We start from the raw sequence: 11,461 nt of genomic DNA on the forward strand, positions 1-11,461 counted from the left end.
GTGGAACAACGTCACAGAGCGGGAGAGGACCCGAGAGGAAGATGGAAAACAGATGTGCTCTGTGTTGTTACGAGGATGTCGTTGTTGGATAAAAACACACCGATGTGGTGTTTGTAATCCTTACTTGGTTTATTCATTTGATTTGAAAGTAATGCTTTGAGTTACATTGGTTGATATTTTTGTAAGCTGCTGTTATCTATTTATAAAACCAGTTGCATCACATGCAGGGTACCCACTGTGCCATCTCCTGGTACAACAAAGGTCTTCTCATAATTCTACATTCTGTGTGTAAAGTGGTAGTCTGCTGCCCCCTTTAGGGCAATAATATATAGCACAAACTCATGAGCTGATTGCTTGAAATGTACTTTTGGGTTTTCCTCCCAGCTGGCACACTGTCTCACAGCCATCATGTCTCCTGTATGGTTCCACTGCCACGGGTTTGCTCGACTTGTCCACACATGTGCTGATCAGGTGGATGAAGCTCATGATGGTGACCAGAAGCATCATGATGCCTGAAAGAGAAAGAGATCAGTTTCAGTTTCTTGAATCAAAACCAAATATTTTCATTCCCTGTGTTGACGTCTTACCGCAGATGGCTGTGTTTATGGAGAGGTTTTGGACCCGATAACTGCTGGTGAACATGGAACCGAGGCCAAGAACGAGGACGGCGTAAACACTGAAGGTGTGGCGCATGTGTTTGCTGAAGAAGAAGTTCTGCAGGATGAACCTTTCAAATAAAGAAAATATGCTATTCGCCGTTTTGGCTTGTGAATATGCAGCTTCTCTTTGGGTCGTAGTTACCAGGTGATGATACACAAGAAGATGATGGCCAGGATTATGGTGCTGACTAATGGGTCTTCCACAAAAGCGTAGTACTTGAGCACCAAGCCAAGACCCACCGCAGCATGCAGGACAGACCACCAAGCAAATGCAGCCAACCCGTTCTGGGTCTGACAGAAAACAATTATCAGCTCTTCTCTCTTACTTTGACAACAAATTAAAATTAAGAAGAAGAAGAAACCATTTTTATATTGCGCCTCCTTAAATTAAATCCTGATCACCAGATAGCGAGTCCAGTGGATCACACTGGGGTTGTTGATGGCCAGCCAGGATTTGTGTTTGCTGAGGTTGGAGTAGGATATGTAGAGCATGCCAAAGCTGTAGACTGGTAGAATCCACCTGAGCACCACAGCTGATAGGATGAAGCTGTAAAAAGCAGAGAGCGTTGATTTTATTGCCTTTTAGAGGTTTATGAGCGAGAACTGCACATGGCTTACCGCTGATCCCAAAAGGGCATGCTGCAAACTCTTGTAATGTTAACTGTGGCCCACATCAGGTAGAACTTGGGAGGGTGGATCTCAGGATTCCAAGCCTCGGGGCCGAGAACGTTTCTACAGATGGAGCAACCATAATCAGATCAGAAACTCTGATTAAACATGTTGCGTTGGTTAACAGCAGAGTTTATGTTTGTACCTTTTAAAGAGACTAACCACCGCATAAATAAGCCAAGCTTTCGACCACAGGTCAATCAGGATCCAGTAGGTCTCTGACCACCAATCCATAGACACCTCCAGTGGGAAGGACTCAGACACGTTCCTCGAAGAGGTCTGAAACAGTGCTGAGGGACCCAAAAGAACATTTCTGATCCGGAGTTAAACATAACAGAGCTCTAAACGGTACGTAGACTCACTCACCATTTGGAACGCAGCTTTCCTGAGCCAGAACAAAAAAGATGCCTGAGATTATCTGAGTGATGAACGCAAGAACGATGCTGCCAGCGTGGATCGCTACACGGCAACCATTACTAGCCGAGTTAGAAACCATGGTGGAGCCGCTGGATTGTGTCGACTGACTCCAGCTGGAGCTCCGTAGGACACTGTCACTGTAATTGAGTACATTGGACTTTGGATCTTTATTTATCTTGAGCAATTATATGATCCTGTTTTGACTACACCTGTAATCCCCCTCAAACTTGGCACCACATGAGATTTGCTACAGAAACAATATAAAATACCACAGGAAGGTTGCAGTTCATTCAGTGGAGATTCAATGTAATTTAATGTAATGTAAGGTGGGAACCAGATGGACTGGTTAAACTCAGCTTTTTAACGATTCTCTTCCGGCTGTAACAGGCGCTGCTTTGTTTACTTCAAACAGCTGCGAGTATCTGCTTTTGTTTTCAGAGGACTGCATGTGCTCCTTTTTAGTCCTGTTTGTTGCAAACTTCCACCCTATTTTTCAGCAATTTTACATGTGAAAAGTTATTCATTACATTTTAAAGGTTTATAATAAAAAAATGCTTCAAACATTTATAAAGCTGCAAGCTTTGATGTGCACACAACTACAGACTGTTTAACACACAAAGAGTGACAGCTAATCCTCCTCTGTTGGTCTTAGCTTCCCTTTGCTCTTTGGTCATTGTTTTAAGCGTTAGAACAGCTGGATTTGCATCTGTTTGTTGGAACAAATACATTTTTTAGCTTTCTTGACATTAATTGAAGCACGATACTGTGATTGAAAATTCAAATTGAGTTATATTCCTGTATTTTGTCAAAGAGAGTGAGAGAAGGAGCTGTTTTGGTGTGGGCTTTTACATTTGGACTTTCGTTCAAGCGTTATTGTTTAATTCTAAGAACATGTGATTTAATTCTTTTTTTTAACCTTGTAACCTTTAAAAGCCTGAAATAAAATTCTGGAATTGATTGAATATGTAATAATATCTAATTATTTAACAACAAAAACACTATCTAAAGATGTTAGAAACCATTGAAACAGGCTTTCCAAACATGCTACACTGTAAAAAATAAAATGTTGAATTGACTTTACCAAGTAAAGTCGACTGGTTCCACTAAACCTGGTTGCTTCAATGTGAAAAGTAATAAACATTTACTTTTAATAAAACAAAGTTTAAGAATTACTCTTTACATTAAAGCAACTGGATTTAGTGGAACCACTTGACATAATCTGGTTAAGTTAATTCAACATTTCGTTAGAATTCTTGGAGTGTGCGTCTGACATTACTGACAACTTTTAAAGAGCTTACATTATTTTATTTCTCTCATGTTATTTTTTAGTAATATTTTCAATTATTTACATATTTTTCTCATAAATAAACTCTACTTTCAATATTTGACTAGAAAACTCATTATTCTAAAAGTTTGTACATTTTTCTTTCTTAAATAACTTAGCAATACAATGAAAGACCCTGTAGAAAAATCCTTCCTGCTACATCCAGTTTTTATAAAAAGATTCTTCTTTGTGTCAACGAAATTTCCACTGGCGACAAACTGGGACCATTGTCCTTGTAAAGCGGCTGTTTGTGATGCCTCCATGCTACCAGAGCTACTCGTAACACAAACAAGATGCAGGAAATCATCAGGATCGAAGCTGCAGAAAGAAGAACAGAGAAAAACAGTTAGGGTTGCGTAAAAATAAAACAGCAGTGAAGGTTCTTGGAGTATACCTGCAAAGATGTACATAAGGTTATCAGAAGATCCAGAGTTGGTCAGGACCCCCAACAGCCAGAGGATAACCACGGGGTAGATGGTTACATTGTAACGCACTTGTTCATCTAGATAGAAGTTCTCCAACAGAAACCTGAGAGCAGCAAATCAAGTGTTGTTCCTCGGCTCTTGTTTTGTGACAGGAAACAGCGGGGAGTCAGCCTCACCACACTAACAGCTCCATCAGTAGCAGCAGCAGCGACAACATGGCACAGTCGCACCTCGATGTGTCTTTCTGATGTTGCAAGTAGATTGTCAGGTTCAGTAGGGTGGAGAGAGTCCCCCACGTTGCATAAACTGCCACTCCGTTCTGCACCTGATTCAACACAGTGACAGAGAGCTGTTAGCATGGCGGTGTGATGGACTGGCATGTCCTCCGTGTTTCTCCTGGTGCTTTAGCTGGTTCTACATATTGCAAATACTCTATCTGTAGCTGAAATTGTAGGTAACTGAAGCTGAGCTAGGCGTTGTTTGAGGAAAAATGCATATGGAATGGAGGGCTGGGTTTCTAGATCTGTTTAGATTGAACCAAAACAACATTTGGGGGTTGTTACAGGCAAAAGTCCAAAAATCTGAAGATGGTGCACAAGTTTGTTTATTTCATTAATTCAATTTAAAGGTGAAACAAATATTTGGGATAGATTCATCACATGCTAAGCCAGAGACTCTTCAAGTCTTTATTTGTTAAAATTAAGGTCTCCTTCCCTTCCAGTCGGCTCATGGGTCAAAACGTTTCTTGCTTATTTACTTACTTACATACTTATTTACTTTTACATACTATATTACTTGCTTACCTACATTATTACTTACTTAGTTACTTTATTACTTACTTACTTATTTACTTTTACTTACTACATTACTTACTTACCTACTTTGTTACTTAGTTACTTTATTACTTAGTTGCTTATTTACTTACTTACTTATTTACACTTACTTATGTTTACTGACTTACTATTACTTACTGCATTACTTACTTAGTTACTTTTACATACTTACCTTTTACCTTACTTTATTACTTACTTAGTTACTTTATTACTTACTTTGATACTTTAATGCTCATTTACTTACACTTACTTACCTACTTACTTGCTTGCTTACGTTTACTGACTTACTATTACTTACTTTATTACTTACTTAGTTACTTTATTACTAACTTAGTTACTTTAATACTTACGTACTTACTTACTTACATTTACTGACTAACTATTACTTTATTACTTACTTAGTTAGTTTATTACTTACTTAGTTACTTGCTTGCTTATGTTTACTAACTAACTTACTTACTTAGTTACTTTATTACTTACTTACTTACATACTTACTTCAGATCTGTCATATTTTGACATTTTGAGAGAGAGAGGTAGCTGGAGAGGTTGATGTGTAACATGTCTATGATATGTAAAGGTGTGTCACTGAGTTAAAAGTATGAAAACCGATACCAATATTTAATTTAACACTGAAATAGGCCGATGTTACTGGTAGACTGATAATATCCAACATCCTTACTTACCTACTTACTTACTTTCCTACTTTTACTTAATTACCCACTTACCTAATTACCTTATTTACTTTTACTTACTTGCTTACTTACTTATCTACTTAATAAGTACTTATTGCTTAATTACTTTCTTACTTATCTTACGAAGTGATGCCACCAACATCCGGCGGTTACCCTGACGAAGCCTGACGAAGATGGCAGTGACGTTGAAATATGTCGGCAAAGGTAAAAGCAAACCCTCATCACACTGTGTACGATGCTCCAACTGTCTTTCACTTACCTACTTGATTACCAGCTTAATTACTTTTAATTAATTACTCACAAACCTACTTAATTACCTGCTTACTTTTACTTACTTGCTTACTTACTTATCTACATAATTACCAGCTCAATTACTTTCAATTCATTACTCACTTACCTACTTAATTACCTACTTACTTTTACTTACTCGCTTACTTATTTATCTACTTCATTACCAGCTTAATTACTTTTACTTCAATACTCACTTACCTACTTAATTACCTACTTACTTTTACTTACTTGCTTACTTACTTATCAGCTTAATTACTAACTTAATTACTTTTTACTCAATTACTTACTTTCACTTTTATAACTTAATTACTTACTTAGTTTTACTTAATTACCTACTTTTACTCATTTACTTATTAAACTTTTTTGCCTAACTTACTTGCATTTTTGCTTAATTACTTACTTTAATTTCATAAATTACTTTAACTTACTTACTTATTTACTTTTACTTACTTACTTTTTAACCTAATTACTTACTTACTCACATACTTATCTAGTTAATTTCTTACTTACTTAGTTAATTACCTACTTACTTGCTTTGTTACTTCATTTCTTACTTTTCTCTGTTAATTACCTATTTTTCTATCATATTGTAATGCATTATCTAATGTAATGTATCATAATCTATAACGTCACATTGTATTGTATGAGATAGCACCTTCTTGCTCAGTATTTATGTCTTATCATCTACGTTGTATTTCATGTGTTGTATCAAATCAAATCAAACTATATCATGTATCAGTTTATGTCGAACTGCATCATGTCGAGTTACATAATGTTGTGTATTATATCACAATTTGCTCAGCTTGTCTCAAAAATCAGCAAACATGCAGAACTTTGCTTTAAATGTATGATTATTACCAATATTCTGAAAATCCAGAGTTCTACGTTGTGATGTTTGTTTAACCAAGCTCCATAAATCTTGAGTCCACAACAGGAGAAAAACAGAATGGTGTAATCAGTGACAGTCATTAGTGCTGATGTTATAAGCACTGCTAGTATCAACCTGCAGACACAGAAAAACGTACACATCACACATGACAGCAGAGGGCCCTACTGAATGTCCCATTTTAGAAACATGTGACTCACTCTCTGTCATACAGAAACAACCATGTAATGTTCAAGCAGAGGTTGATGATAATGGTGATATGAAAACCATAGGGCAGCACTGAAGGCGTGGTATACATCCAGGCATAAGAACTCCTGCAGGGAGAAAGGATAATACTATTAGATATGAGTGGCAAAGTACACTGCAGCAAATAAATGGTGGCAATGGGGACATAAGCTCTCTTTTCATGCAATGTTTGAGCATGTAAAGAGAAAATAACTACTCTGAGTAGCCTGAATAGCCTGCAAGAGATGGATTTAGTTTTTCCACATGCACACATTGAGGGTGAGATAAAAGTATTAAATATCCTCCACTGGGCTGCAGCTATAGAGCTCATGTAAATAAACTGTGAAAATAGCTTTTAAAAGTGCTTGCCTTCTGCAGAGTCCAGCCAGGAAGTAGACAAACATGGCAAAAAACCCAAAATAAATGAAATCCCAGACGAAAAAAGCCCACTGGGCAGGAGTTATGGGCGTCATGTACTTGAGCGTGACATCCTCTGTGCGCTGCTTGAAGACACCTGAATTTGAGAGTATGATATTTGCTCCACAGCTTTAGATGAAAGAGACTCCTCTTAGAAACCCTTACCTGATTTATCGCCAAAGCCTGAAAGAGTGTTGAGCGTGATTGCAGCTAAAAGGATAAACAGTCCAAGAAACATTAGCACAACACGGGCTGGGCTGGGGTCTGACATGATGACCTCCCGAGGGGTGAAAGTCCACAAGAGGAATAAAAATCTACAAAAATGATGACAGATTTCAAGGATAAACTTGCACGTGTTTCCTCATCAGCCATCTGACTCTCCTGTGACGAATATCGTTCTGAGTCAAGAGTTAAATAATAGAAAATGTCCGAACGGATCATAACTTGTGTCACAGCACGTCCTTTTATAACTCCACAATGAGTATCTGTTATCTTCCCCCGCCATAAATACTCTGCTGTTTAGTTGTTAAAAGCAGGGTAAAGAGTAAAGACAGGCTTGTGAAAATAAAGAACGCAGCTGGATGAATGTAACTCATAAAGCAGGTTAACATGGCTGTTGTGTGGAAAGTTTACAGCGTCCTACATAAAACTGTCTGTAGAGGCCAGCGGTGCCACCATCTTTCATGTTTTGCAGGCTGAAACGGTCTTATCTACGCTGACAGCTTAATCCTCGAAATAAAAACTAGAAAAACAATACCAGGCCATGGTACACATAGATCTGTTTACTTGTAAGTTAGATAACTGTGTATGAAATAAAAATGGATAGTCACACAAATATTCCTTTGATTAGAAGTGTATCTAAGCTGACCAATAAAGAAAATATGTTGGTGCAAGTGAGGTGTTTTCATGGTTTTAAAGGTTAAAAAAAAGAAAAAAAAGTATTTTTAAAGGAACTGCGTAATACCTTTTCAAAGTAAAACTATTTGTGCGTGCGTGTGTGCGTGCGTGCGTGTGCGTGTGTGCGTGTGTGTGTGTGTGTGTGTGTGTGTGTGTGTGTGTGTGTGTGTGTGTGTGTGTGTGTGTGTGTGTCTTGTCCACACAGTGGCACTGTTGTTTTACATTGCTGCAGTGTGATAGACCTGCTGAATCCATAAAAAAACAACAAAAGTTCTTAGCCTGGTTCTTTTTATGCACAAGCTGAATAACAAACATATTGTGAAGGTGGTTTGTCACCTAGATGGTGAATGTCAAATCGAATAAATAAATAAATAAATAAATAAATAAATAAATAGCTTGCATCACCTTCTTTCCTACTTTACTTTAAAGGGATGTTCCTTCGCCAAGTGAAATGTAGTCAGTTGCCCCTTTCTCCAGTTAGATCAGTGGGGAAAAGCAATTCGCAACCCGCCCAGTCATTCTTCTAATCTAGCAGTATTCTTTTTGCTTTAGCTTAGCATAAACAGTGTGAGTGAATGGTAACAGTTAGCCTAGTAGCCACGCGTTTGTGTTTATAGATGTAGATGTTTTATTTTTATTTGAATGATTGTAATGCTAGTTGTTACCATTCACTTGTGTTGTTAATGCTAAGCTAACAGATTACTGGAGAATGACTGGATGGTTACAAAATGCTTTTTCCTCACTTATCTAACTCTGAAGAATATGGCAACAGACTTAACTTCCCTTATAGGGTGGAAAGTTCCTTTAAGATTAAAGGTCTGCTTTATAATTCAAATGATTGGCAGAAAAAGAGACATTTGTGGAACAATGAGTGAGATTTATGATCACAAACATTGAAAGACTGGTTTCAGTAACATGTTTTGGCATTAGATTCTTTTTTCAGTTGTGCATTATTTATTTTTAAATATCAACACTCTAAAACAAACTTTTTACAAAGTTAAACAAAAATGATTGCATTGGTAATAATCCAGCCCACACAGTGACATAAAATAAGCATTTTGTTCCTCTCCACATCATTCCATTGTTCCTTTTGAGACTAGAATCACAGCCAGGGGAGGAACTCAACCCAGGAAACCTCCCCTGCTACGTTTCTCATCCTCCACCAGATGTTGCCTCACAGTGTGCTCTTCTCAACAGTCTGCAATAATTAATGAACAATCCTGCAACAGGGCCTGAATTAAAGGCCTTTTTGGACTTTTGCACATGCAGTGAGAGTTTTTACAGGTATGCTCTTGGAGGTGAGTCATTACTTCTCATGCATTTAGGAGAAAGATAAAAGCTCTTCAAGTCAAAATGCTCTTCCTGTTCAGTGAATGGAGCTAAATATACCACAAGAGCACTTAACATCACTGCTACCTCTCCAGGCAGAACAATATTTGGCTTCTGTTCTGATTCTGTAATCCTAAAATTGAGTCTGGATGGCTCTTTTAGTTTGACTGACTGATTACTGTGACCCATGCTGCTGGCAGAGGACAAGACCCAATTTGTAGGCTGTTCATCATCTAATGAGCCAAATCATATCCAATTACACGCCCGCCATCCATTATGAGGGATATGTGTATGATGGATATTATTAAAGATCACTGGCACTTTGGTGTTGCATTATGATTCACCTTATGACTCACTCAGGTCTTGGTAACAGTGGATCCTGCATCACGCAGCAGAAAACACGGAAACATTTGTAAGGTTTTTAACTTACATGGGTTTAGATGAAACAGAATAGTCTGTTAATATAAATCGGTCAGAAGCTGAGGAAGAATCTTACGTTTAAAAATAGTTCAAGCATGTAAACAGCACAAGTAGCTTCAAGTTTTTGAGGACTAGATGGGACAACTGGGACTTTCTTGCACGAACTGTTTGTTAATTGGAGACCTTGACTAAGAAGATTTGTGTTTTTGTCTCCTCAGAACTTGAGCTGCGTGACTTTCATGGCGTATTTGTGCCTAACGCTGGTGTGGAATCCCCACGGAACCAAGATGCCTCAATGTGACAATCATACTGCCATGACCATTACTAGTGACTGTGCCAAATAGATTACTAATGAGGAAGGCAAAGGACAAGAAAGGTGAGGATGGAGGGTGGAAGATGTTTGCCTCTAGAAATTATGTTTTAGTGACAGAGTTGTGATTAGAGAGGTATTTATATTTTAAAAAACATGAAAAATGTTTTAGTCAACTAAAACAACTCTACAATTACTACAAAATAGTCATCTTTTCTGCTTTGTTTAGTTTTTTGCTATTTTGTTGCAACATTTTCCCTTTCAATTAATTTTCTCTCTCTTCAGGTTTGTTTAGTATGGGGTGCTGATTGCAAAGTATTACATAAAAACATTTTTACAACATTTATATTCAATTAAAAAACATAATTGAATTAAGAACGTAATTTTTTTAATAGTATTTAGAATGAAATCTAAATGTATAATGTGAAATGTTACACTGGTATGGCATGGCATGGCATGGCATGGCATGGTATGGTGTGGTGTGGTGTGGTGTGGTGTGCCGTGGTATGGTATGGTATGGTATGGTATGTGCCGGGGTGAGTACTCCTCTCATTTTCCCATCTTTGAGTTGTGTGTTTCAGGAGAGGGAGGCTCCAGCTGCAGCTGATTTGCAATCATCGGGTCTGGCTACAAAAGGAGGATGAAGAACACTCCTCGACGCTGGATGATTACTACAGCTTGGTAGTTTCCTGCCCTCTTGCAACTCTTGAATTTTGTGCTCTAGTGTTTCTAGGATTTTTTGTGAACCTTTGGATCTCTTCCCTGTGCTTACCCGTTACCAGGTTTTGGAACGTTTTTGGACTTCTGTGACTTCTCTGGATTACGTCTCTGGTTTTCTGCAACTCCTCAGCATTACTCACCTGTGTCGCATAGGATTTCCGGACGCAGCTCTCACCGTTCTCCATTCCTCCTGGCCGGCCCGCTCTCCTGCTCTCCTCTTGCTCCCTCTCCTGGACACTCCACTTGGATTCACCCTGGCACCCAACCTACCCTCCCTCATTCCTACACTCCCCTACTCCAGTAAGTCTATTCTCTGCACTCACCAAGTTTAGACTTACCTTCCTGGGCTCACCTGTATCTGCTCTCCCCTCCTCAGACGCTGCACTCCCGTTCTCGATCTCCACTGGGCTTTTCCAGTGCACCTTCAGTTCCCGTTTTAAAATAAAGATTCTTTTTTTTTACCATAAGATCTGTGAGAGTGATTCTGCATGTTCTGGGTTAAACGCATTCCCCAAACCATGTCAGTATATGGTATGGTATGGTATGGTATGGTATGGTATGGTATGGTAAATCTAAATAGTTTGAATAAAATTTAAATTTAAGACATAAATTCTAAATACTTAGGATCACATCTTAAAGTTGAGTTCAAGCCATGAAATCTAAATGTACATGAAGCAGTTTTGATTTATATTACTACACATGTATTAGCTTTTAAATATATTTTGCTTTTTACATTTTATTTACAGTCAGCATCACATATTTTAATTGTGCTGTTTTTCAGCAGGAAATATAGGTTTTTTTTTCACGTTTCAACAGCCGCAGAGACATTTAGTTGTATCCTGAAACATGACTTGTATTAGACCCAGAATCAGACACATGTTGTTGATCCCCAAGGGAAGATTTTGTTCCAGCTGCTTCAACCAAGAACAGGAACTTTTAGTAAAAT

The 11,461-nt window shown here is 38.1% G+C and overlaps 2 protein-coding genes and 1 long non-coding RNA gene across 3 annotated transcripts; 1 reads left to right on the forward strand and 2 right to left on the reverse strand.

Annotated features, from left to right (window-relative positions):
• Positions 1–105: 105 nt before the first annotated feature.
• LOC107382474 (uncharacterized) lies at positions 106–1,911 on the reverse strand. Its single transcript, XM_015954617.3, has 7 exons — positions 1,695–1,911; positions 1,474–1,618; positions 1,278–1,391; positions 1,062–1,206; positions 802–950; positions 588–727; positions 106–512 (listed from the first exon to the last, which is right to left on the reverse strand). Exons 1-7 carry the CDS (start codon positions 1,822–1,824, stop codon positions 340–342), a joined length of 996 nt encoding a protein of 331 aa, XP_015810103.1. The 5' UTR covers positions 1,825–1,911; the 3' UTR covers positions 106–339.
• Positions 1,912–3,032: 1,121 nt separating this feature from the next.
• LOC107382473 (uncharacterized) lies at positions 3,033–7,333 on the reverse strand. Its single transcript, XM_015954616.3, has 7 exons — positions 7,005–7,333; positions 6,792–6,936; positions 6,398–6,511; positions 6,170–6,314; positions 3,671–3,819; positions 3,464–3,597; positions 3,033–3,387 (listed from the first exon to the last, which is right to left on the reverse strand). Exons 1-7 carry the CDS (start codon positions 7,108–7,110, stop codon positions 3,239–3,241), a joined length of 942 nt encoding a protein of 313 aa, XP_015810102.2. The 5' UTR covers positions 7,111–7,333; the 3' UTR covers positions 3,033–3,238.
• A 2,699-nt stretch (positions 7,334–10,032) lies between these two features.
• Positions 10,033–10,974, forward strand: LOC129167199 (uncharacterized). The gene is made up of 3 exons (XR_008566033.2): positions 10,033–10,476; positions 10,578–10,815; positions 10,892–10,974. It is a non-coding gene; the product is annotated as an uncharacterized lncRNA (long non-coding RNA).
• The last annotated feature ends 487 nt before the right edge of the window (positions 10,975–11,461 follow it).

The sequence above is a fragment of the Nothobranchius furzeri genome, chromosome 7 (genome assembly GCF_043380555.1).
Source record: "Nothobranchius furzeri strain GRZ-AD chromosome 7, NfurGRZ-RIMD1, whole genome shotgun sequence".
Lineage (NCBI taxonomy): Eukaryota > Metazoa > Chordata > Actinopteri > Cyprinodontiformes > Nothobranchiidae > Nothobranchius > Nothobranchius furzeri.

Coding starts and splice junctions, on each gene's coding strand:
- LOC107382474 (XM_015954617.3), bottom strand. CDS start 1,824: ATGGTTTCTAACTCGGCTAGTAATGGTTGCCGTGTAGCGATCCACGCT. Junction 1,619..1,694: donor GGAAAGCTGCGTTCCAAATG/GTGAGTGAGTCT, acceptor TGGGTCCCTCAG/CACTGTTTCAGACCTCTTCG. Junction 513..587: donor CATAAACACAGCCATCTGCG/GTAAGACGTCAA, acceptor TTTCTCTTTCAG/GCATCATGATGCTTCTGGTC.
- LOC107382473 (XM_015954616.3), bottom strand. CDS start 7,110: ATGTCAGACCCCAGCCCAGCCCGTGTTGTGCTAATGTTTCTTGGACTG. Junction 6,512..6,791: donor CTGGCTGGACTCTGCAGAAG/GCAAGCACTTTT, acceptor TTCTCCCTGCAG/GAGTTCTTATGCCTGGATGT. Junction 3,598..3,670: donor CTGATGGAGCTGTTAGTGTG/GTGAGGCTGACT, acceptor TGCTGCTCTCAG/GTTTCTGTTGGAGAACTTCT.